We start from the raw sequence: 26,026 nt of genomic DNA on the forward strand, positions 1-26,026 counted from the left end.
TCATCAAGCACCTTATGATATTATTCTCTAACTGTTTGAGTGTTGAGATTTTTAGATACAGAGGCTCACCCACCACACTATTACTGAATCAATTTGCTTTTTTTACAAATTTCCTTGAATTTCTTTTTTCAGTTTTTTATTGAAATGTAAAGAAATTTCCAATTACAAAAACTACAAGTCTATTATTGAGTAAGATCAAAATCCATTATTAAGATCAAAATCTATTATTAAGAAAAGAAATAAGATAGAGAGAGTTAGAGAGGGAAATGGAGGGGAAAAGGGAAGAAGAAGGAAGAAGATGAGGGTATAATAGTAATTTTATATTAGGTGGGTCAAATTTTGCCTTTTTGACCAGTCAAAGTGCTGACGTGGTGCGTTGACTTTGCGTTGACCAGTCCATTTTACCTGTTGTACACCAAAGTGAGAGGTCACCTATAAGTTCATATATATTCGTGAGACAAATTGAAGGTTGTACACCAAAGTGTGAAATGGGCTCAAGATTGTACACCACAAATGAAATTTACCCTAAACACACGTGAGCTTTTACTTGGACTTTATCCTAATTAATTTATTCATTTTTCTATATTATAAATTTTTTATCCATAAAATACAATACTATTGAGAATTTAGAAAAACCAATTAATAATTACATGTATGTATTGTTCATCGCTATAATATTATTAATATATATTATAGGAACATATATAGGAATTCTCTCAGAATTAAAATTGGAATCAGAATCAAAATTCAATTACTTTTACAAGTGTAAATCAGAATACGATAAAATTAAAATTAATTAGATAATAATAATATATTTAACATGTAAATAAAAATAAAAGAATTAATAATTAATAAACCTAAAAAATTAAAATTAATTTTTGTTATATGAAATATTAAAAAGTTATTATTAATAAAATAATCCTTCACAATATGTTAGTAATATAAATTTATAGTGATATCTCATATCTAAGGTGCATGAGCAAATTCTACATGCTCATTAAGGTGCATGTGAAAATTCCTGTATCTAAGAAATAGAAATAAAACTATATATAAAAAAAACCTAATTCACATATAAAAAATGAATTAAATTATAAAAAAAAACTCAATCACCATATAGAGATTGTGGAAGTTAGGGAAACAAAAAAAAAACTATTTTTTATTTCATTCCCTTAGAGTATCCACAATGGTTGGTAACAACCATTGTGACTTTAAAGGGGGAAATAATAATATTTAGTAATCTACTAGAAGAGATGAGTTTTTTAAAATTTTGTGTGGTAAAAAAGCATTATTAATTACAAATAGGTACTAAAACTTTAGTTTACCGCGTACTGAATAAATAATTTTTCATATATGAGGATATGAAAACAACAGCCACAGATGGTGTCATATGCACCAGATCTTGCGTGTGTAAGCCACATGCAGGGGCGGAAGGAGGGTCAAAGGGGCATTTGCCCCCCCTCATCCCGGGAAAAAAAAATTCCTCCAAAATGACGTCGTTTTGTTTTGTGTGTTTTAATTAAAAACAAACCGCATCAGCAGGTGTACGAATCGCGATTCCTCCTCTCCAGCAGCAGCGGACGCTCCCTTCTCTCCATCTCCAAGCTTCCATTTGAACTCCTCCTCTCTCTCCGTCCGGCCGTCTTCCTTTTCCGTCCGGCCGTCTTCCTTCTCCCTCCAACCGGCCACCATCTCCAATACACCTCAATCAATTTCAGGTTTGGTTTAGGTTAGGTTAACTTAACTTTTACCCTTTAATTTCAATTCAATTATTTTAATATGAAATGAGTTATTCACTGTTTTTTACTGACATTCTGGTCATTAATTTCTTTCAGATTGTTCATTGGAGAAATCACATTAAATTCCTAGAAGATGCTAGATTATCAGCTGAGGCAAAGGATCTCATTTGTAGATTACTATGTGATGTTGATCATAGGTTGGGTACTGGAGGGCACACCAAGTTAAAGTAAGAAAATTTTATTACAATGTGTTTGTTTTGCCTCAGTCAATGGGGAGCTAGACACTCGGAACTTTATGAAATTTGATGAAGTATCATACCTTTTCTCAAAATTTTCTTATATTGTTCTGTTACTATTAGAGTGCCAATGTGTTGCCATGTCTTCTGATTTTGAGTGATAATTTGGGAAGTAGTTAGACAGTATTCTAATGAGTCATTTTCATAGAATGCCCTCCCCCCCCCCCCCTAAAGGAATAATAAATATGATGTTGAATTTGTAAAAGTTTACACTTTATTTTACAATGTCTTGCAACAACACGTAGTGATGCTCAAGACTGTTGCATGAATGCACAGTTAGATGCTTCTATTAAGTCGTTTTCATAGAATTCCCTTTTTTCCCCTAAAGGAATGATCAATATGATGCTGAATTTGTAAAAGTTTACACTTTATTTTACACTGTCATTCACCAACAAAAAAAACCATTTTACATGAAAGTTTAAGTGCTTTAAGATTTCTGAAAAGAGTAGCCTCATGATCTGCAAATGTTTTGAAGAGATCTGATTGATTTTATCATTCTCATCTTGCTTTCCTCCCAAAATATCTGCATTACGAAGTATATTGGAGTTACATAGTTTATCCTTTTGTGGTTCAGTTCAACTTTAACTTACTTTTTAGCCATGAATGAGTTTTGGGATTCACATACTTCTTTTAATTTATCATTTTGTTTAGTTGATGTAGATTGTTTCATGTTGTTTGTGAATTTTCTCTTTAAATACAGAGGAACCAGAAGCTCACCCTAATATTTTGAATGGGGCAAAGAGTATAAGAGATCTTTATGAGCTTTCAAGCTCTAATTACACTGGTAAGTACACTATTCCTGTAAGTCCTTTTGCAAAACCTTGTTCCTTTTTAGGCTTCAACCTTGCAAAAAAAATTACATAGAGTTTTGCCTCCCCCTCTGCCTCAAATCCTGGATCCGCCACTAGCCACATGCCAAATCTAGAGTCGTGTGTGGCTTTCAAACCTTTAGCATTTAGATTTTAGGGATGTCAAAACTGTGTGTTACTACATTCTGTAACAAACAAAATTTTGTTATAACCACTTTAGTGGTTTGTTATAACCCCACATATGGTTGTAACAACAAAAATCATCCCACTAGAGTTGGTCTTAGGAATCAATTTTGATTAACATGTATTAGGATGGAATGAGTCATTCCCTTGTTTAGGGGAATCACATTCCCATTCCGAGCACAACCTATATAAGCTCACAAAAAAATACCGAGCACAAGAAGCCTTAGGCACATTGTGTACTTTTTTCATATCTAAATTTAATACTATTTTAGAAATAATAAATAGTAAATAGTAAAACCAATATATTATTAACTACAATTCAAGTCATATAATAATAATAATCTAAAACTAAGAAATTATTATCCTTCTTGTTTTTGTATATGTAAAATCGAGTTTTCTTTTATATATGTAAAACCAAGTCTCTTCTCTCAGAGAAGTAAGCAGACAACAAAGTATTAATTCCTGAAAATTAACCTTGGACGGCTGAACTCGAATCTAATCGCAAGATTTTATGAAAAGAAAGAGAAGAATTTATCTTGGTGATTTGGTTGAGTCACGTCTTTATTATGAAACACTGGCTTAAATCACTCTTTGGACATCGATTAATCCAAGGAATCTTGTCATTTGGCGCTTGATCTATCTAAAATTTTATCATTTGGCCACTGAACTATCCCAATTGGTGAAATTTCATCCAATTTGGATGGAAACTTAATAGAATGGGATAAAGTACCAAAATAGGCCTAAGGTTTTTTGAAAAGTACCAATTTAGGCCCAACGTTCAAAATAGCACCAATGTAGGCTTAACGTTTATAACATAATATCAATTTAGGTTTAACGTTTACAATATAGCATCAATTTAGACCTCACGTACAAAATAGCACCAATATAGGCCTAACATTTACAAAATAATACGAATTTAAGCTTAACGTTTTACAAAATATATACAATTTAAGCTAAACGTCACAATTTTAAATTACTTTTAGTTTGCATATATTACATGAGCCATGAAATTTAGGAGTCATGGATATTTTGAATATAATATGGTTAATTTAATTGTGACGTTTAGCTTAAATTGTATATATTTTGTAAAACGTTAAGCTTAAATTCGTATTATTTTGTAAACGTTAAGTCTATATTTGTGCTATTTTGTACGTGAGGCCTAAATTGATGTTATATTGTAAACGTTAAGCCTAAATTGATATTATGTTGTAAACGTTAAGCCTACATTGGTGCTATTTTGAACGTTGAGCCTAAATTGGTACTTTTCAAAAAACCTTAGGCCTATTTTGGTACCTTATCCCTAATAGAATTATTGACATATGATGATATTTTAACAACTAGACTTGATAAATTTTAGTTTAGAGGTTTGTTTTCTTGTTTTAATCTCATTAATTATTTGGATAAATAAACTTTAAAACGTACGACATGTCAAGTCCATATGTCAAAATATCACCACATATTATAAGGAAACGATTTTATAAAGACGTCATCAAAATTAAGTGGAATTTCATCAATTTGAATAGTTTATGGTCCAAATGTGACCAAATAATAAATTAGTGTATTAAAAATGATGATCTAAGGAATCATCAAATTTGAGTGAAATTTCATCAATTTAATTAGTTTATGGTCTAAATGTGACCAAATAATAAATTAGTGGTCCACTATTAAAATTTTAAATAGATAAAGTCTAAATAACATTTTACACCAAATTACAAATTGTAATTCATAAGTGAATTTCATCTTGTAATTTATAAAAAATAAAAAAATTTAAAAATCACTACAATAACAAAATAATAGTTTATAAATTTTTTCCAAATATAAAAGACAGTTAAAAAAAATCAGTACACATCCACTATGTTTTTACCATTCAGCCTATCACTATTTTTTTTTATTATAAATCTAAGTCTATATAGTTTTTAACCATAGAAATTTTAATAATTATCAAATTTAAAACAAATTCTGATCGGAGGTCCTAGCCTAGGCGGCCTCCCCCTAGAGCCGGCCCTGAGCACAACCACAAAAAAACACATATATTGTTTTTAAGGATAATAAATGGTTTGCGTTGATCTATAACGTTCTGTTGTGGTCCATAAATATTCAGGCCTTCTAGGTTATAATTTTCATTTTGATTTTATAAAAATTCAATCGATACAGGTTGTTATGTAGTTATATTCAATAGTATGAATAAATTAGTGAAAATTAATTATGTACAAGTAAATCAATATATAATATATTTTTTAGATTGAATATATATTAATATTTTAATTTAAGAAAAAAATTAAGATTATAAAAAATAATTATTAAAATTATATAAGAATAATAATCATAATAAAAATAAATAAAAATAAAAGCAAAATATATATGAAAAATAGAAAAATAAAAGAACTTTATATAATAATAATAAGAAACACATTTTTCTTATTACGAAGAAAAATAAGAATAAAAGAAAATGAGAATTAAAATATACAAATTCATTGATCAACCTTCCACTCTCATAAACAACTTCACTATGACTTTAGCATTCAGTTTTACACTACATTTTGTTATAAAGCCAAATTTACATACTTTTTAGGGTTAATACACATATTTGCCCTTGTATTATCACGGAAAAACAGATATGCCCTTATATCAAATAAACCTACAAAATTATTCCTGATTTTTTCACAAACCTGCAATTATACCCTAAACTAACAGATCTAACAGATATGTGATATGGCATAAACAGTATGCCTTTATTTGATATAACTAATTGGTAAACTAATAAAAACTATATAATAAATTAAATCAAAAACTAATTTAATCTAATCCTACAAATAATATCCGCAACCCATCCACACAAAAAAAGGCAGCAGCACCTTAAACCCATTAAATATCTCCATTTTATTACCAAAATTAAACCCACACCATCATTGCAGACCCACGACTCAATTTCAAACCAAAAGCTTCTCATCTCAAATCAACTCCATTGCAGCAAAGCTTTTCGATTTCAAATAAAAAAATGGCAGCAAAGCTTTTTGATTGCATCAAAGCTCCTCCATTTCACCATTAAATATCTCCTTGTTTTCAATGAAAACGTGAACAACTTCCAATTTTTGAAGCTACAAGTATCAATATCCATTTACAGGCCAAAATCTTTGAAGAATTTTGATTATTTGGAGTAAAGCTTAAGCAGAATTTTAGAGAGAGAAACCGAAGTATATATAGAGAGAGAAACTGAAGAATATGTAGAGAGAGAAAGAGTTTCCTTTACCATTAACGAGTTTGATAAAGCTCTGTTTAAGTTTTTGATTCTAATCTCACTATCTTCATTCAAGCTTAATCTCACCATCTTTGTTTAAACTTTTGCTGCTGATTTTTTTTGGGTTTGATTTGGGATGAAAATATGGAGTTCTGGGTATTATTTATAGGATTAGATTAAATTAGTTCTTAATTTAATTTATTATATGGTTTTTCTTAGTTTATCAATTAGGGATATGCCCTTATATTAAATGGAAGAGAACACCGTTTATGCCACATCATAGGTCTGTTAGTTTAGGGCATAATTGCAGGTTTGTGAAAAATTTAGGGATAATTTTATGGGTTTATTTGATATAAAGGCATATCTGTTTTTTTGTAATAATACAAGGGTAAATATGTGTATTAACCCTACTTTTTAACTATAACAATCTTAATAATTATCAAATTTAAAAGAAATTTCAATCGGACGTCCTCTTAAAAAGAAAGCCCTAGATGGCTGTCTATGCAGCCTGATTCTAAAGCTGGCCTTGCCTCTGATATATGAGTCCTGACTCCATCACTGATTGGATTAAATTATACCATTTTATTATAGGTTGGTGATCAAGTTTAGCTCTTATCCAGTGGCAATAGGTCCTGATTGAATCAACTATTTTAAGAGGTATGATGTGTTAATTTCTTTTTGTTTTGGTTTGAAAGGATGATATCATAATTATTAATATACTAAAAATGAAGTAATTAAAATAAGGTAACAATGAATACAAAAATAGACAAATTGGTCCCCATGATGAAAGTCAAGATAAAAAGTGTATATGCATACAAAAACAGCCTCTTAATTCTCAACCGAACTCATTATTTTGTTATCAAACCCAATTACTTAGCTAGAGAGAGAAACATGAATTCTCTCCATCAATTTTAGAGAGAAAACAGAAATGGAAGCTCGGAAAATAGTGGTAGTAGTCGAAGATGTAGAGGCAGCAAGAACAGCTCTTCAATGGGCTCTCCAGAATTACCTTCGGTACGGCGATTTCATAACTCTTCTTCATGTGTTCTCTGGAAGAAAAAGTATGAAGAAGATGAGGCTTCTTCGATTGAAAGGATATCAATTAGCTCTTTCTTTCAAAGATATATGTAACTCCTTCTTCAATGTAATCTCAATCTTATTTTCATTTGATTTCAATTCTTTGAATCGATTCAATCTATTTTCTATGGAGAATTGAATTGATTCGATTTGTTCTGTTGTTTTAGACGAATATAGAGATCGTTGTGACAGAAGGAGATGAAGAAGGTGGAAGAATTGCAGATATGGTGAGAGAGATTGGGGCTTTTGCTCTTGTCGTCGGACTCCATGATCGGAGTTTTCTGTACAAGTAAGTTTCTTAATTTCACCTAATTTCACTTAGTTTCTTAATGGTGAAGTGGTTGAGATTTTAATTAGGTAATGAGGGATTGTAGTTGGAAATAAGGTTTTGTGTATCAATTCAGGAATGCCATTATTGAGTTGGGCATAAATTAAGAAGCATGTGACATGTCCGATGAAGTCCGTAATGCTGAAAAGACCATAGCAAGTGGCTCTGAATACAGCTGACAAAAAAATAAAACAATTACTGCTGATTTGGTTCGGGAATAGGCTGAGAATAGAACAATATTATGCAGTAGGTGCTAATTTCATGGGAAAACAAATATGCTCAATATATGAACTTTATAGGTGAGAAAAATCAGCAAGGATATATGTAAATGCTGCTGATTTTTTGGCTGGACTTTTGTTAAGCACAACAAAAGTCCAGCCAAAAAATCAGCAGCATTCACTTATATCTTTGCTGATTTTTCTCACCTATAAAGTTCATATATCAGCAGATTTTCTCTGCATATAAAGTTTATTAATATGAACTTTGTTCTTCATAGTCAACAAATTCATATTAACTCGATTATAAAGTTCCAAAAAACTATCCACAATGCTAGTATTTAATTTTCAATTGCATCTTAGAAATTAATTCTAGAAGTGCTTGCTAATTTCAGAGAAAATAAATTCTTAAATCTAATAATTTTTATTAGACCTCAACCAAACAATATTTTGCATAATAATTTAATCACTCTATGTAATGTATAGAAAGATAAAATTAAAAAAATTGATGTTGTAAAATGATAAATTGTTAAAAGTTAGTTTTTTCCAACTAACTTCACACACTTTTCATGTTCCTTAGAATGTTTGACCAAGTTTTTAATTGATGGTTTTATTGTTTCAGTCAAATCCAAACTAGAATCATAATACTCTAAAAAAAAATCTTTTAATTTCAGTTTTATAAATTATAGATCAATTCATTAGTTGTTTAAAAAAAAATCATTATTTGTACAAGAAATAATGAATTTCAATTTAATTATTCCAATTACAAATTCATTTCTAATTATCCAGCCAAAACAATGAAAAATACTTAGTTTTTTCAGATTCAATTCATTCTTTTCGGGAAAAAGAAACAATTCGACATCTCAATGGATGTTTTTTTTATCCAAAAATATTGGGTAAGAGCATTTTTGGATGTTTGGCGACAATACCTAAAAACGGGAAGAAGTGTTAAGTGATTACTATTTTCAAAAGAGTAAGAAGAAATAAAATGAGGTTCTAAATAACTTAGTAAAATGTTTTACAAAAATGGATAAAACATTGTTCCCACTTTTTTTTATATATTTTTCTATTTTACTAATAAAACAAACATAAAAAAAATTAATACAATACATTAGTTTTGGACAAAAAAATAGAACTTAATTTATTCTTAATTTATCTTTCTGACGTGAAATAGTATAGTATTTATATTATATTGGGCAAGGAAAGAACTCAAAGCAGTGTTTGTTTATTTGGAAAAATGGAAGAATAGGTTGGTGATGGCCCACAATGATATAGTAAAGAAATTGAATTGCAAAGTACTTGCAATCAAACAGCCAGATTCAGATTCAGTCACCAGGACCAGACCCAAACCTGCTCTTCTTCTACACACTTCAACACCCATCATGGACCTTTCTCAAATCCAGATTGCTACACTTGAGTAAGATTCTTCCCCCTCTCTTTCTCAACGGTGCAAAAATATCTTCGACGTAATTAATGATACAATGCAAAAATATCTTCGACGTAATTAATGATACAATTAATTATCATGAATTTTATTATCTCCACTTTATATGTATATCATGATTTCACTCACCAGCAACATATCAAAAACACGAACATGAGTAGGAAAGAAAAAAGTTGAAAGATATACGTATTTTGATCTAATGCAGAGATATCTAAAACATATTTTTATATTACATTCTTGTTCATGTATCTGCCCTTTTGAATTTCTTATATAATTTTGGGTGATGAGTCCCAAAGCTATGTCCCCATTTCACATGCACTATTTACCTACCCCACAACTAAAAACAAGATTTATTGTATTTTAATAGACTATATTATATTGGTATGAGAAGTAAAGTTTATTCAGTCTGCCATTTTTTAAGGTTAATATAAGATTTTTGCAGGGTACCTTATATAAGTCCACCAAAAATTCCATACAAAATCTGCCCGGATCCATATGCAATTATTTGGAGATGGAGGAAGTCAAGAAGGAAAAATGACTCCTGCTCTAATATTTCTCAATTGGATTCTCTTAGCTTCTAAGATTTTGGGGATGGCTTGGAATTTTTTCTCTAGATTTAAGATTGTTTCATCAAAAAAAAAAAAAAAAAAAAAGGAACCATACACAAATGAATAGTGAAATCAACAAGTTATATATTTTTGATTTATCCATACAAAATTAGGGTCGTTTTTTGAGTGATCTATCTATCATGGCATATTTCAGATTAAATAAGTATCATGCGAATTTAGATTCTCTCAAGTCTGAATTGTCCGATGATGATTATATTATATGGTGAATAATTTATTTAATGATGTGGTCACTTGTTATAGACAATGGATTGGGTAGAGCAGGTTACCTAAAACATTATTTGATTGAACAATTCTATAACAATTTTGGGTAATATATCAAAATACTAATAGAGTCAGAATGAAGATTTAAAAATTGCATCAATAAAAGTGACATTTTAAGAGGGAAAAAGCAGTAGAAAAGAAAAGTTCACCCTGAGTTGGTCCGAAGGTTTCATAATTACCAAGCTGGTAGTATGCCTTCATAAAAAAATGTAAACTGTGAAAATTCAATTACGAACAACGCATTTTACTATGTTGTTAAGAGCAGTAGTGTTTTCCGAGAGATTCATTAGCAAATAATAAGAGTTATTTGGATGAAGGGGCGTTGCCAGAGGGGGCGGGGAGGGTCAGCCGACCCTGCGGCCCGCCAGAACACCCTTAAGAAATAGTAGTTCAGCCCCGAATAGTCTCAAAATAGTTAAATTAGTAGTTATAATATAGGATGTGATTATATAATATAAAATTAAGTTTGCATAGTTGGTTTTAGTTGTAGTTAAAAATACTTCCACAATCAATTGGTTCCATGTTCAAATCCCCTTCTCCTAATTTTTCCTCTTAAATCATTTTTTCCTTTAAACCTCATTCCCTTTAAAAACATCAATATTATTACCTAATTTAATTATTTTTTTAATTATTATTATTAATTAATTAATTTTTCTTAATCAAAATGTCAATCTAAATATTCAATTTATAAAGAATAATATACTTGTTTAGGGATTATGTTTTAGGTAATTAGCGTTGAACTTATAGAAAACTAAATATGTCTATAATTTTCATGTTCATCTTTTCATCGAGACACGGTATGGTATCATATGCGTTCCGATTTGTGTGTACAGTATTCATATTGGATATAATTTACTTGTTACTTTGGATGAAAGAGTAGTGACCAACCACTACAAAGATTGTATCCAAAGTAGTAACCAACCATTACAAAAATTGTTTCTAATTATAGCTTGTTACTTTCTGTGATGACAAACAGTAAATTTTGGTAAACTGCATCTGGCGTCTCAAGGAGTGGAAAAATATGCTTTAAACGAGTTTAACATTTTTTTATACCACCCTTTTTCCTTTCCAGTCCTTGATTAGTTCGATTTTATTTTTTGACCCCTTAAAATTATAAATTATAACACGAAGTGTAACTTGCGTCTAAGTGGTACCATTTGAGAGAAACCGCCACTAGCCATGCTTTAATGAACCAGAATTACACTTAAGATGGCAGAACATGTGAACCCATCCGAAACTCTTTTTCAGTTTGACCAAAAAAATTAAATACACAAAACGATAATATTTGGAAAATAGATAAATGGACAAACAGTAAATTTTTTTGTACAAAAGAATTATAAAGTTTTCAGTTTAAACCAGATCTATTTTTTTATAATTCTTCTTTTTAAGTTTTTTGTATAAATACACTTTATTGCATTGTATTCTATCACAACCATTTTTCACGAGAATCGCATAAGAATTTTTTTTTTTTTTTCTCCAACCACTAAACTTAGACAGCTCTAGAAATTGGTTAAAAAAAAGCATAAGACATACTGTATGTAGAAGTTTTACATTAACCATATAAATAATGATGATAATAATAAGAAAAAAGTGAACATTACAAAAGATCCACACCCAAGTTTCACAGCTTTGGATCAGCTATGGTGGATTTTCTATTGGGTAAATTATATCCATAACCACTGAACTTTACCCATTTTAACATTATTGCCACCGAACTTCAATTATTAACGGTACGACCAATGAACTTTACAATTTTTAACACCGATAGCCACTCAACGCCTCAAAACGATTATTGACGGCCTCAAAATAAAAAATACGAAGAGTTAATAATATTCTAAGGAACTTTAATTCTTCAAAAATTTCGTTTAAAGTCATTTAGGTGTTTAGTTAGAAAGGAGAGAGTGAATTTTCAGAGAGATAAATCTCCAAAAAATACTATTTTGAAAAATAAAAAATATGGTTTCATAATAAATGTCATTCTAAACAATTTTGAAAACATTTTCATTTTGAGATCGTTAATGATCATTTTAAGGAGTTAGTTAAAGTTGAGTGGCGACCAAAGTTAAAAAGTGTTAAATTCAATGGTCATACTATTAAGAATTGAAGTTCGGTGACCAAAATATTAAAATGGATAAAGTTCAGTGGCCAAGGGTGTAATTTACCCGATTTTCTTACTAAAGTCATTCCCTTTTTAGCCGGTTGTTGTCCCGTATCACAATGCTGGGCTGGGATGTCAACTTATGATTTTCATCTAAAAACAAAATGTTATTCGTCGTCGTCATTCAAATTCAAAACTACTTATCAGTCAAAAGATCAAGCACAATAGTCTAAGCGTCCAAAAGAGAAAATAGTAATTATATATTCACTCTCCTTTTATCTTCTCCTACTGCCACGGTAATCCTCCTCAGTCTCTTTATCTTTTAAGAACCCTAGGAATGCAAGAAACCCGAAGAGGAAGAATCCACCTGACCAGTTTCCTCCACCACCACCCCCACCACCTCCGCCACCATCGTCGCGAGGAGGTAGTCCAGGCCCACTATCATCAATTTTCGGTGTTTGCGCTGGTTCTGAAATATCATTGACCAGTGTAAGCCATCTTAAAAGGAATCAATGTAAAGCCAGCAAAATTAATTATTAAAAATGCATTGACTGCATAAAGTGATATATAACCTGCAGCAGGACAAAAATGACAATTGTATCTACATGTGCAACTCAAAATAAAAATCTAAACCACCATAGTGCTTATGACACAGCCGATAACAATACCAAGAGAGTCTATTGATAATCTAATGCATGATATTGCCTAATGCATATCAGCATATGGTTAATTAATCCACCCTCATTATGACACACAGCAGATTATGGAGCCACTGCTCCAGCACCAGCTGTACATAAGCTTGCACTGCTACACAGCTTGTGAGCTCAATTACACATGCAAATTACCTCGTACAGGAGCATTGGTAATTGTTGGTGCCTCGAGTGTGACGGTTTGACTTTGCCCAGAAGCAGAGCATCTCGCATTCTGCAGGAAAAGAGAAAGCGTGTTCAAAACTCAAATATCTATCTCTCTCTAACACAATGAATCCAAACATCATTAAAACCAGTGCAATTAAAAGCACTAGGCATCCTTGAGACGACGAGACCCCAAATTGCCCAAGTGGCTAGGCGCGTGTCAAGCAAAGTGAGGCATTATTTCAAACATAAAAATAAATATACATAGAGGAACAGCATGGAAGTTCTCCAGAATGACTATAGAAAAATTTAAATCAGAATTAGCTATCAAGTAGTATTCTTCTCCAATAAAGCTTCATCCAATGTTAAAACATTTTTTTCTTATAATAGCTGCACTTTTTTTTTTTTTCTGTGTTCTACAATTCTCTATGGCACATGAAGCAGTGTTGAAGCTCCAAGGTATCTGCAGTCTCCTTTTTCTTAAAACAATATGGATCTTTCTTTTAATTTTTTTTTTATTTTTCCTCCCTCAATTGCTGTCTGAGATCCAATCAGTCCTCTGCAATTTGCATCCAGACTCTTCATACGCTTCTCTTAAATAGGTTCGATATTTGTTTTTGGTTTTGAGGAATACCAAAGTAGTATTTATGATGTTACATTAAATCAAATTTTCCTTTTCCAGAAACCCCAATTATTCTGATGTTGACTTACACTCAATCTTCTGCTCCCAAACTTCCCTAACTACTGATGTTACCTTAAAGCTTATCATTTTTTCCCAAGGACCCCACTAATTTCTTATGTTTCCTCTCAGAAGTAGCATTTAAAAACCCAAAAGGCAAGAATATACTCATTGCATGCCTTTTATAGCCTAGCACCTGCCTAAGAGGTGCCTTTTTCAGGATGTTGGGAGGCAGTGCTGCCTTGAATTGCCTGGGCGCCTGATAGCGAACGTGATAGACAATGCTTAAGGTGTATTAAGGGCAATAATGGAATACAAAAGTGACACATATATAGGGTTAGCTGGAGTTTGTTATATTAGAGAACGTATATAGAGACGTTAGGGGGAGTGGAAGGGTATTCTGGAATTCATTTTGGGAATCGGCCTTTGCTTGGGAGGAGAGGCTCTCTCCTCAGGCTAGTGCAGGATAAGGTTCTTCCCGCATTAGATTATCCTTTTCTTTGTTTTGTAGTCTTCAATTACTCTATTATCAGTAATATAAGTTCTAATCTCTTTTTTTTTTTTTTTTTTTTTATAAAAGGTTCTAATTTCTTTAATTAGAGTTTGTTGATCTGTGTTTGTGTTTGAGTTTCCATCAGCATCTAGGAAAGCACTTTGAACGCCTTTAGCAACACTGTTTAGAACAAACAGTCATAAAACTAAATTATTAGAGAAACTCTGGAAGTACTCTGTATCCTATGAGTGCATAAATATATATGCAGCTCACAATCCCATTGCTTTTTCTGAATCTGACCCCAATAATTGGCTTCGTTCAAAAATCTTAAGATACTGGACCACCAACAGATCAACTCTTGCCTACTATTCCACAAGGTGGAAATTGTAAATTCCCCTTGTTATATTCCAAATTTCACCAACTAAAGAATCAAGAGTTCAGCAGTTACTGCAAATAAAAGCTTATTGCTTTAAGAAACTCTCAAAGCATGGTTTCATATCATCGATTTTTGTTAACTATAGCAAAAGAAGTCAAATTAAGTATATCAAGTGTCAATTGTTTTACTCATTTCCTTGCTAAAATCTCACTGACAACTGCAACATGCAGAAGCACGAATTGTTCTTAAAAATTGATGGAAGGGAACTATAACATCATATGTCTAAAAAGTAAGGAACATGTATGGAGGAATAAATAAACACAATAACCACAATCTAACAAGAATAAGTATTATAGAAATAAGCGTACATAAAACCTCACCATAGCTGCAGAACAGGTAACAGAAGCAGATAGCTTTCTATGGCAATTTTTTCTTCCATTAATATGCTGTAATTTCTTCCCAAGCCCAATTGGACCTGATGCAGCAAGCTTGTAACACCTACTCTGGATATTAGAAGGTCCAAACTGTGTATGAAAACTGACTAGACTACAGCTTGGTTGGTTAGTTCGATCCTTGAATCTAATTCTTGTTTCGGCTGCATAATTAATTAAAAAAAAAAAACAAACAAAAGTAATAAAAATGCAAAGTAGTGAATTGATTGATCATAGTTATTATCAGCATATCAAGAATAAACATTAAAGGATTTTATGGCAAGGAATATTGACACCAGCTTCTTGATAGGTCACATACAAGTAGTCATCACCTAAAATATGAGACTTTCTTGGAAGGAGAAGCTTGTACAAGCAATTAATAGAAAAAAGAAGTATCAGCCAAGCAAGCATGTCTAAATATCAGTGTAGTTAGAAATACAAATTCCTCTGAGATTTGTCTTGCCAAATAATTGCACAAGTGTTGTTAAAAGTGCTAGATAACGTTAAGGTGATGAGACCTCAAAACGACGAAGGCACTAGGCGCCACCTTAGGCCATTGCTAAAGTGGAGTGAAGTTGTATACTAAAAAAGGGTATAAACAACGTTGAAGTTTCAGAAAATAAATTAATCCCACAAAAGTCATATCTTCTTCTTTTTGGTTTAGGAGAATAAAAATTTGGTTTCCAAACCTAAATTGTTAACTTTTATATTGTTCCTTAAAGGGTGGCCCGGTGCACTACGCGTCCCCGCTAAGCGAGGGTCCGGGGAGGGGTCCACCACAAGGGTGTACTGGGGCAAGGCTTCCTCTGCCAATTTTTTTTTTTTTTTTTTTGGCAAGAGGTCGCTCCTAAGACTCAAACCCGTGACCTCTCGGTCACTCGACAACAACATTTACTGTTGCGCCAAGGCTCCTTAAATTTATATATTCCCTGTCAAAATTGTATTTGAAGTGTAAGGTAACAACATCAAAGTTAATGAAAAATTACTGCATCTCTTCTCAAAACAGTATTTATATATCTGAAAAGGGTCCAAAAATAAAAAGGCATGCCTTTCTCAGCACCTTGCACCTGGATTAAGGTGATCATCTAGGAAATGCCTCTTTGAAGGCGCCTTGTCCAGGGGAATGTAAGGTTCTCCTATCTCGCCTCGCTTGGGCGCCTATGCAAGCGCCTTGAGCACTTTTAACAACACTGACTGAGAAGATAATAAATATGACCGATTAGACATCTGTATTCTCAATTCCTATGATTTATTTTATGAAAGCAAACAAGTCAAAATACTTTCATCAATCCATTTAGGCAACATTCAAGCATAATACTCCAAAAATAATCCTCAGCAGTACAAAATTTCCAAGCTTATAATTATTTGCCTTTCACCTATTCAAATCCATACAATGCCTGTCCAAAAACATTTTACAGCATCAAACCAGCCCCGAACTCTATGGTTTAGGGAAATGCAAGTCATTGTCACATAAATGTAATAGTTTCCAAAGCTATGTCAGGAGGAAAAATACCTGGTGTAAGTAAAGGTAAGGCACCAGCAGTACTTGCAGTGAATGTCATAATCTCAACTGTAAGAAAATAAATAACATGAAAATTAAGAAATCAATGCTCAGGAGAAATTTTTTTATAAAATTTTCTCCCTGAAAAACTAACAAACACATCCAGAAAGGAGAATATATTCAAATATAATTTCAATGCTACCGTAAACCACTGGCTTGCAAACAAAACATAGAACCCCTACAATCTCAACACATATTTCACAATCCACTCAAAATTCAATTCAAAATTGGAGTGTGAAAGCTGATCAAGAATATATAAAACATATCAAAGTTTAGGTTCATTGGTTCCATTCTGAAGACCGTGAAAAAAAGCAGTTACGAACTCGTTTTGATTAGTGAACCAGCTGGACAGGTGTTGCAATGATCATTAGTAAGTAGCATATTCAATCAGAATGAACAGTACATAATTGATATGAAAACAATTAAGGGACATCTATCAATTTCAATCCATTTACTTTTACATTGTTTCAAGGTAGGAATTAGTTAGAGACAAAGAAATGCCAGAAGACAAAGAGAATCATACAATTCTCAGTAAGTTCATCCAAACATTAACCCCCCCCCCCCCCCCCCAAAAAAAAAAGTGCAGTTTTATCTTAATCATCCACAAAATGAAATATGCCGAAAGTAAATAGAAATAGGGATCCATGAAATTACAAATTATTGAGAGGCAAGTATGATGAGGTTGAAACTCGCCGGACTGTAATAATCGCCGGAAAGAGAAAGAATTGACGATAGCGTAAAATTGCCCTACCGAACCAGGGAATGGCCGTGAAAAGAAGGAAACAAGAGGAGAACCATTTAAAAAGAAGAGAACGGATGTGGCGGCTAACATATCTGGTGGCCTGACGTTTAAAAAGAAAGTCGGTTAAAGAGCTTCTAGTGAAACGACACCGTTTGATTAATTTCTTCTAAATTTTCATATGAATATTTGATGAAAAAAAGTGTACAATTAAAAATCGAAATTGCTTGGTTTCAAAAAAAAAAAATAAATCGAAATTGTTAAGGGTAGGTCTACCAACTTCCAAGGTCAGAGTAAACCACAGACCTTGATGAGTGTTTACAATGGAATTTACAGATCACCTATCCAGTGGCGGAACCAGGACCCCGGATGACCCGGGGTTCAAACATATCAGTAAAAAAAATTCAAAACGTCAAAAAAAAATTCGGAATTTTTTTAGCCTCCAACGCATTAAAACTGTAAAAATATTATAATTTTTTTAGAAACTATCATTGAACTAATAAAAAATTAAAACTTTTAAAAAAAATAAGGTTGAAGGGAGTCAAACATAGGACCTCTCAAATAAAAGTAAGCATCCCTAACCATCTCATCTACCTTTAAACATTGAAATAATACTACATAGAGTCAATATAATTCTCTCCAAAATATTACCAGACACCATTGCTAAAAAAAAAATTCTCAATTCTCCGACCGCCTGTCGGGGCTCGAGCCCCCCTAACCCCCCATTGGTTCCGCCCCTGCATCTACCAATGAGGGCTAAATTTTAACGGAGTGGGAAATCGAATACTACTAATTTAAACTTTAACACTATTTCTCTCTTTCAAAAAAAAATACTTTTAGATTTTAATTTCTAATATATTGAATGATAAAAAAAGAGAAATTTTAGAATAATTTGGGAATAATGTACTTAATGAATATGTAAAACTATTTTAATTTTTTTTTTTTTTTTGTTACAAAGGAGGGCATTCGCCCAGAAGCAAAAAGAAAGACTATACTGCGGAATTTGTCATCCAGTTAGCAGCGGGATTACCTTCTCTATATGTATGTTAGAAGATAATCTCCCAATCACGGTCCCACGACTGTTGACACCCTTTGATAAGCCAGAAATACGGATGAGTTACGACATTTCTTCGTGTCATGAAACTTATAACCAGACGAGAATCCATCTCAACTAAAACCTTCCTATAACCTGTATCCCAAGCAAGTTTGAATCCAAAAAATAAGCCCCACAGTTCAGCAAGGAAGGCATTACCAACCCTAGTTTTCACAACAAAACCTCCTATCCACATACTATTAGCATTCCGCATCAGACCACCGATCGAAATCAACCCCGGGTTACCCTTTGAGGCTCCATCTGTATTCAATTTGACCAGCCTTGGTCAGGGGGATGCCACTTTACCCAAATAGTTCGAGGTGTATTCATTTTGAAACCATGGTTCTTAGAGGCTTTCACATAGTCAGAAACTTGTGAAATCAGAAGATTGGGTCGGATGGGGAATTGACAAGAGTTATTAAAGACATGGTCATTCCGTTGTTTCCAAATAAACCACAAACTAACAGCAAACAAAGGGGTCCAATTGACCATACAGATAGAAACTTTAGCAGTTAAGTTAATTTCCAGCCATGCAGAGAGCGACAAGGAGTAGAAGAAAGGTTGGACATTACCTGGGATAAAAGAGGACAAAACCTTACGTGCCCGGGTGCAGTCACGAAGGGCATGAAGAATCGTCTCATTCTGGCCGCATAACTTGCAGTTTCCGTCCGTGCAAAGATGTCTGTTCCTACGCACATCATTACACATCAGACCGCCATTTGCAACCAACCAAAGAAAGCAAGGGACTCGCTCTTGGACCTGCAATGCCCAAATACACTTTTATAAACTCGGGTTCTCATCCCCATCACAACCATCTGTCCCACGAAGAAGGTCGTACCCTGAGGAGATGGAAAACTGACCAGTTAGATTCCGAACCCAGAACCAACTGTCACTATCTGCTATGCCAGGGAAGAGGACAATTGAAGAAATATTGAGAATAGCATTAGCCGGCATGTTGCCACCATTGCCTTGAAGCATATCTTTGCTGACTCGGTTGCCTCAGCTTCTGTTGATGAAGACTCATCACTGTCGCTCCATGTTGCCACCATTGCCTTTTTGCCGTTCTTCTTTTCTTTCCTCGGCGTGGGGCAGCCTGACTTGATATGGCCAGTTTGATGACATTCAAAGCATGTAATGGGCTTTAAGTTGTCCTTCTTGTATTTGCTGTCGCTGGACTCAGCTTTATACTTATCAAACTTTCTGTAAGGCTTCTTAGAATATTTGTCATTCTTTCTGAACAGCCTTTTCATCTTCCTTGTGAACATAGCCATCTCCTCATCATCTGTTGAGCTCCCATCAGTGGAGTCAACTTTCATGACAAGAGATTTTTGCTTCTTGTCTTCAGACTTTTCCTTTACCTTGAAATTCTTCATCGGGATCTCATGGGTCAGCAGCGAGCCGATGAGCTCATCATATTTGTAGGTGGTTAAGTCCTGAGCTTCCTCAACAGCGGTCTTTTTTGCTTGCCAGTCTTTGGGAAGGCTCCTGAGTATCTTCTTGACTTGTTCTTCCTCAGTGAAGATCTTCCCAAGTCTCTTGAGCTCATTGATGATATTGGTAAACCTTGCATTCATGTCAGATATTCCCTCATCATTGTTCATTTCGAACAGCTCGTACAGTCTCATCTGCTGGTTCACCTTGGACTCCTTTACTTTATTGGTTCCTTCGTATGTGACCTCCAGCTTCTTCCAGATCTCTTGCGCCGACTCACAACCTGAGATTTTATTATATTCTGCAGCATCGAGCGCACAGTGAAGCATGTTTATAGCCGAAGCATGATTTTGTAGCTTCTTGAGATCATCCTCTGTCCATTTGCCTTCAGCTTTAACAACTGTTTGGCCAGCCACAACTTCAACAGGTATAAATGGGCCTTGGACTATGGATAGCCAGGCACTCATATTTGTAGCCTGAATGAAATTTTTCATCCTATTCTTCCAGAAGGTATAGTTAGACCCGAAGAATAGGGGAGGCCGAGTAATGGACAGCCCCTCAGGTAAGATCTGAGTTGTTTGGTTTCCTGGGAGAAACCGAGTGCTGTTTTTGCCCATAGTGGGGATCAGCTCAAGGTGGTTAAACCTTTTACAGTGAGCTTTTAAGCTCTGATACCACTTGTTGGTCCCTTATAACGTTACAAGTATAGTTCCAAGGGGGGGTTAGGAACTATTTAAAAATTTTAAGTTAGGGCAGACTTCTTTTTCGTGAGAAAAAGGTTTTAACAGCGGCGCTGAGTGAATAGCAAGATACTGGCTTAGTCAACTGGTGACTAGGTCAGTTTCTCCACTTGAGTCAGGAGATAGCACTTAGAGTCTATTCATGAGCTCAGATATCCAATGCGCACAACTCAGCTTGACCTCTTTACTTGGTCAGTTTTTGTTTAAGCAATCAATATATAAATAAAGGAGTTTAAGGTTAGAAAGATATTACTCAGCAGATTTATCCAGGTTTGGCCTCCAAGCCTACGTCCTGTCCCCGGAACACGTTCCGAGATTTCGAATTCTCTACTGAGCTCTTTAACGGTAGAGCATCAAACCTTTTACAATCTTAGAAACTGAGTATAACAAGAGTATCTTCCTCTATACCTCTACTCAATCCTAATCTCTCGCTGAGTACTATAACCGAGTACTCAGCCTCTCCTTTCTAATCTCTAGAAATGATAAGTGTTTGTCTTAAACAACGATTGCTAAGACACCTTAAATGATTGAATAATCACTCTAGACTTTTACACAAAAGATATGAAATTTAGTGTAAGATTGCTTTGCTTTTTCTTGCAGAACTTTACGTAGAGATTTGGTCAGCGTAATGGCTTGATCAAGTTCTGTATTAAATGAAGCAACTGAAGGGCTCTATTTATAGAGACGTCTGAGGCATCGGTCATTTCGAATTTCGAAATAACCGTTGAAGGGAAACGACTTCCTGTCGTTGTCATCTTGTCTTGCTCAGAGCTCTCGACCAATCAGATTTGAGTATCTTCTGTCCTCGGTCAGCTTTTGGTCAGGTCGGCAGAATGTATCTCCATTTATGGTAAGGTCAACTAGACAGCATTCTGTCTCTTCTGAACTTTACCCAAAGTGGAAACACTTTGTCTGGAAGTTGTTCTTGCCAGCTGCTGTCTTGTACTCTTTGTCGAATCAACTCAGCAGCTTCGTCCTGAAGTTGTTCCACGAAGGTCTTCTAGATCCTTCTTCCGCTGAGCTGCGTTTTGTACATAACGACATCGTTTTGACATACGCGGGCCGAGTTGCCTTAAATTGTTTGACTTGGGCTTTGACTTCCGTATTGAGCTTTGGGCCTTTTAATCTTTGTGTCTTATAAACAATTTAACTCAAAATTGAACAAACACATTAGTAGAATAAATCAAAGCATTTAAACTTAGTGTGTTTAGAATATTTTTTAATTACACTTAAATAATTTTGTCAAATCAAAATTATGTGGAAAGGTGTTTCAACAAATACTCAGAGGAAGAGCAGTGGTTTGCATTGTGTAACTTGGGATAGAAGTCGTTACAGACTTGATTAACCAGAAAACTGTAGGTTTCTTTATTGACCCGTTTATGGAGGAGGGGCATACCGAGATACTTACCCAGGTCAGTGGTTTTTTAGAAACCAAGGGCCTCACAGATGCTTTGGCAAACAGTTACGGGGACATTCTTGGAGAAGAAAATTCGGGACTTGTCTTTACTGACTCGTTGACTTAAGCTTGAGCAGAAATGCTGGAGTACACCACTTATGATCAAAGCTTATTCAACACTAGCTTCAGCTATGAGCACGATGTCATTGGCGAAAAACATATGGGACAACTAAGGGCCACCCCTAGAGAGGTATATAGGTTTCCAGGCCTTAGAGCTCATTACATCAGAAATGACATGACTAAGCCTTTCTAAACAGAGAACAAAAAGATAGGGGGAGAGAGGATCGCCTCGGCAGAGACCACGAGAGGGTGTGAATCCTGGTAATTTTTTCCCCGTTCCAGAGCAATTGCATGTCAGAATTCGAGATACACTTCATAATAAGCTGAATCAACCGAGAGTCAAGCCCGAGCAAAATCAGGGTATCTTGCAGAAAATCCAAACTGATACGATCGTAGGCTTTTTCTAATTCAAGTTTCATCACCATTAGGCCCTTTCGACCTTTCTTACTCCTCATCAAGTGAATTGTTTCTTGGAGCAAAATAATGTTGTCGGAAATTTGTCTGCCTAGGACGAAGCTGCTTTGGGTGGGGCTAACAATAGTACGTAGGAATGGTTTTAATCTGTTCATGATGCATTTGGTAACCAACTTATAAAGAACGTTGCAGAGGCTGATAGGTTGGAATTGTGTGATAGACTTCGGGCAAGTGATCTTTGGGATTAAAGTGACTAAGGTTTCATTCCAAGCAGGATCAAGGGTCCCAGAATTCAGAGTAATAAGGACCGCTTTGCTAACTTGTTCTCCCACTTTTCTCCAAAGTTTTTGAAAAAAATCCACTTGATATCCATCAGGACCAGGAGCCTTATAAGGAGCCATTGAAAAAAGAGATGTCCTTACTTTCCAATCTTCAAAATCTTTAGCCAAATATGTTAAGCAATGAGGCTCCCAAGAAGGAAAGGAGGAGTGAGTGATTAAGGGGGGGTCAGGCGGATAGTTCCTTCATGTACAGATTAGCAAAAAAAATTCGAGCCAACTGCTTTAACTCAGAAGCTTCCCACACCCAAATTCTGTTGCTGTCTCGAAGCCCTTCAATTTATTCCATCATCGATGAATCACAGTGGCAACATAAAAAAGGTAGAATTTCTATCACCAAATTGCAGTCAATTAACCCTTGATTTTTGATACCACAGAATTTCTTCTTGGTAAAGCACCATATTAAGCTCAAAGGTCAGTTTAGATTCAAGCTGCAGCAAACCCGTGTTAACATTGTTACTTAGGTACCTTTGAATCCCATCAATTCTCTTGTAGAGGCTCTGTTTCTTATAAAAGATGTTACCAAACACATGGTGATTCCAATCCTGAATAGAAGGGGTAAGAGCAGCTAAGCAGTTGCCAACAGTGTCTGTGAGACTCCAGTATGCATCAAAGAACTTATGAAAATCAGAATGTTCGAACCATGCAGCATGAAAACGGAATGATTTATTGGCAATCTGTGTAGTTGAAGGCCAAAAATCCAGGAGGATCGAGCAGTGGTCAGATTTCAGTCGTGGAAGATGTCGGACACTTGCCTCAGGGAAAGAAGTGAAGGATTTGAAGCGGAAGCATGTTGGTATTTAGGAACGAATTTCAAAAATTTTCCCTAAACAAACAATCAGTGTGATTCAATCACTCTAATAAACAGTCAAACATCCGATGTCTGACATCAAATCCTTAACCAATATCATTAAGTTCTTCAATAATCAAATTGATATTTATACTACGAGATTGGAAAAATACCTCTTGTAGATTCCAATCCGGTATTAAAGCTTCTCTAGTGGTGAAGCCTCTAGTCAGTCCACTAAGTCGATTAGATCAAGCCTCGAAGAAACTGATTAATCTTGCTCAAATATTTAACGAACCCACACAATCAAAATCCTTTTGATATATATATATATATATATATCAGTGTTTGCGAAATGTTATCTCTAAAGATAACTTACAAAAACTATATATATATATAATGTGAATGAGTGTCCTACTCCATCTTTCTTATATATATAGATATATAATATAATATAATAATAATAATATTATTATTATTAAATATAATAATAAAATAAATTTTATTATTAAATATTAATAATTAATTATATTATTTATTATTATAATAAATATATATAATATAATAATAATTAATTAATTACTATTATATATTTTAACAAAATCTTAGAGGCGTTAAATTAAAACACCTCTCAATTCCAACAGTCAACACTTGACTAATGTATTTTGAAAAAGCCATCAACTTAAATTGAGCAAGAATAATTATTTATAATTTCCTCATTTCAATTGAATATCAAACAGTGTTAGAATGTTTTGTCAATCCCATTGACATATTCAATTGTGTCAATTAATTAATTAAAACACTTTTAACTAATCAATTTAACTAAAACATGATATAAACAACTTGTATGTGTGTAACTTTCTAGGTTCATCTTTAACTGGCATTAGAGGTATAATAATAACACTTATTAATTATGTTAGGAATCCAATTCCGTGTACTATAAGTGTATCCTATATAAGTTTAGCTTATATATACTTATAGTCTTCTAAAGGTCATGATCTCCAGCTAACACACTGCGCCATGACGTCCCAATTAAAGAATGAAGTTACTTGAAGTAAATTCATAATTAAACTAATTATGAACCATCGATCATAATTTCCATGCACTAAAGTCCTTTCATTAAAAATCCCAATCTTGACTAGAGTCACAAAGTGTCAAGCTCTAACCGTCAAGATACTAAGAAATATTGATTAAGTCTTTGATAAAATAAGACTCTTATCAAAGAACCATTCTTTGATACTTATCTCATAAGATGAGTCTTATTGTCCTGGCCAGGAACTCATTCCATCAAAAAACTAATCAATAACTATCTTAGGATTTATCTCTATTTACTTAGAGTAATGAATCCTCTATTAGCAAACTCTTGTTACACTACTCAACTAACTATAGCGATTCACTGCCGGATTACCAGAATTAAGATCCCAGTACAAAGCAGGAACAAACTATAATTACCTGCGCAAGAACAACTAAGTTTCTTCAAGTCAAAGGACTATATGCACTATTATGACGTAGATAATAATTATGTTGACTAGGAGTAAACCTTTGTGCAATTATTATCTCACGTCACAGTTCGAACCATTCACCTCTTTGAATGTCCACATATTTATTCTGATATCAACATATCAAATAGAATGAGATTTTCTGTTTCTGATTAATATCTCATACTAATCGAGAAAATAAACAGAGGTGATAGTCTAAGGATAGATGAGTATCCAATTCATTATCCACCGACTATGAACATTTAAGGTTATTATTTTACCAAAGAAATATATCTCATTATTATTAACTCTTAATAATATTATCTCTTTGTAAATAATCTTTGGACTAATATATATATTCATTAAGTAATTAAATAATACAAATAATTATACATGAATACATATATTATTAACTGCCATTTAGATACAAAATTCAAATTGTATAATATACAAAAGGAATGGCCTAGGGCATACAACACTTACAATCTCCCACTAGCACTAGAGCCATTCAGTATAATATTTAAGACCTATCTTCTCAAGATGATGGTCTAACTGTGACTGAGTCATTGGCTTAGTAAATGGATCAGCTGACGCTATTTTCTGCACCGAGATATCTCCTCGTCCAACAATCTCTCTAATTAAGTGATACCACCTAAGCACGTGTTTGAAGTTCTTGTGAGACCTTGGTTCCTTGGATTGTGCAATCGCTCCATTGTTATCACAATACAAAGGGATTGGACTAACAATAGAAGGAACCACACCAAGTTCGGTGATAAAGTTCT

General features: G+C 33.7%; 2 protein-coding genes across 2 annotated transcripts; one reads left to right on the top strand and one right to left on the bottom strand.

Annotated features, from left to right (window-relative positions):
* Positions 1-7,107: 7,107 nt before the first annotated feature.
* Positions 7,108-10,124, top strand: LOC136220335 (uncharacterized). Its single transcript, XM_066008145.1, has 4 exons — positions 7,108-7,406; positions 7,507-7,628; positions 9,132-9,299; positions 9,769-10,124. The coding sequence occupies exons 1-4, from the start codon at positions 7,191-7,193 to the stop codon at positions 9,905-9,907; spliced, it is 645 nt and encodes a 214-aa protein (XP_065864217.1). The 5' UTR covers positions 7,108-7,190; the 3' UTR covers positions 9,908-10,124.
* A 1,598-nt stretch (positions 10,125-11,722) lies between these two features.
* On the bottom strand, positions 11,723-17,521 carry LOC136217904 (protein YELLOW LEAF 1, choloroplastic-like). The gene is made up of 5 exons (XM_066004602.1): positions 17,363-17,521; positions 16,661-16,717; positions 15,097-15,311; positions 13,160-13,238; positions 11,723-12,783 (listed from the first exon to the last, which is right to left on the bottom strand). Exons 2-5 carry the CDS (start codon positions 16,707-16,709, stop codon positions 12,590-12,592), a joined length of 537 nt encoding a protein of 178 aa, XP_065860674.1. The 5' UTR covers positions 16,710-16,717; positions 17,363-17,521; the 3' UTR covers positions 11,723-12,589.
* Between the last annotated feature and the right edge of the window lie 8,505 nt (positions 17,522-26,026).

The sequence above is a fragment of the Euphorbia lathyris genome, chromosome 2 (assembly GCF_963576675.1).
Source record: "Euphorbia lathyris chromosome 2, ddEupLath1.1, whole genome shotgun sequence".
Classification (NCBI taxonomy): Eukaryota; Viridiplantae; Streptophyta; class Magnoliopsida; order Malpighiales; family Euphorbiaceae; genus Euphorbia; species Euphorbia lathyris.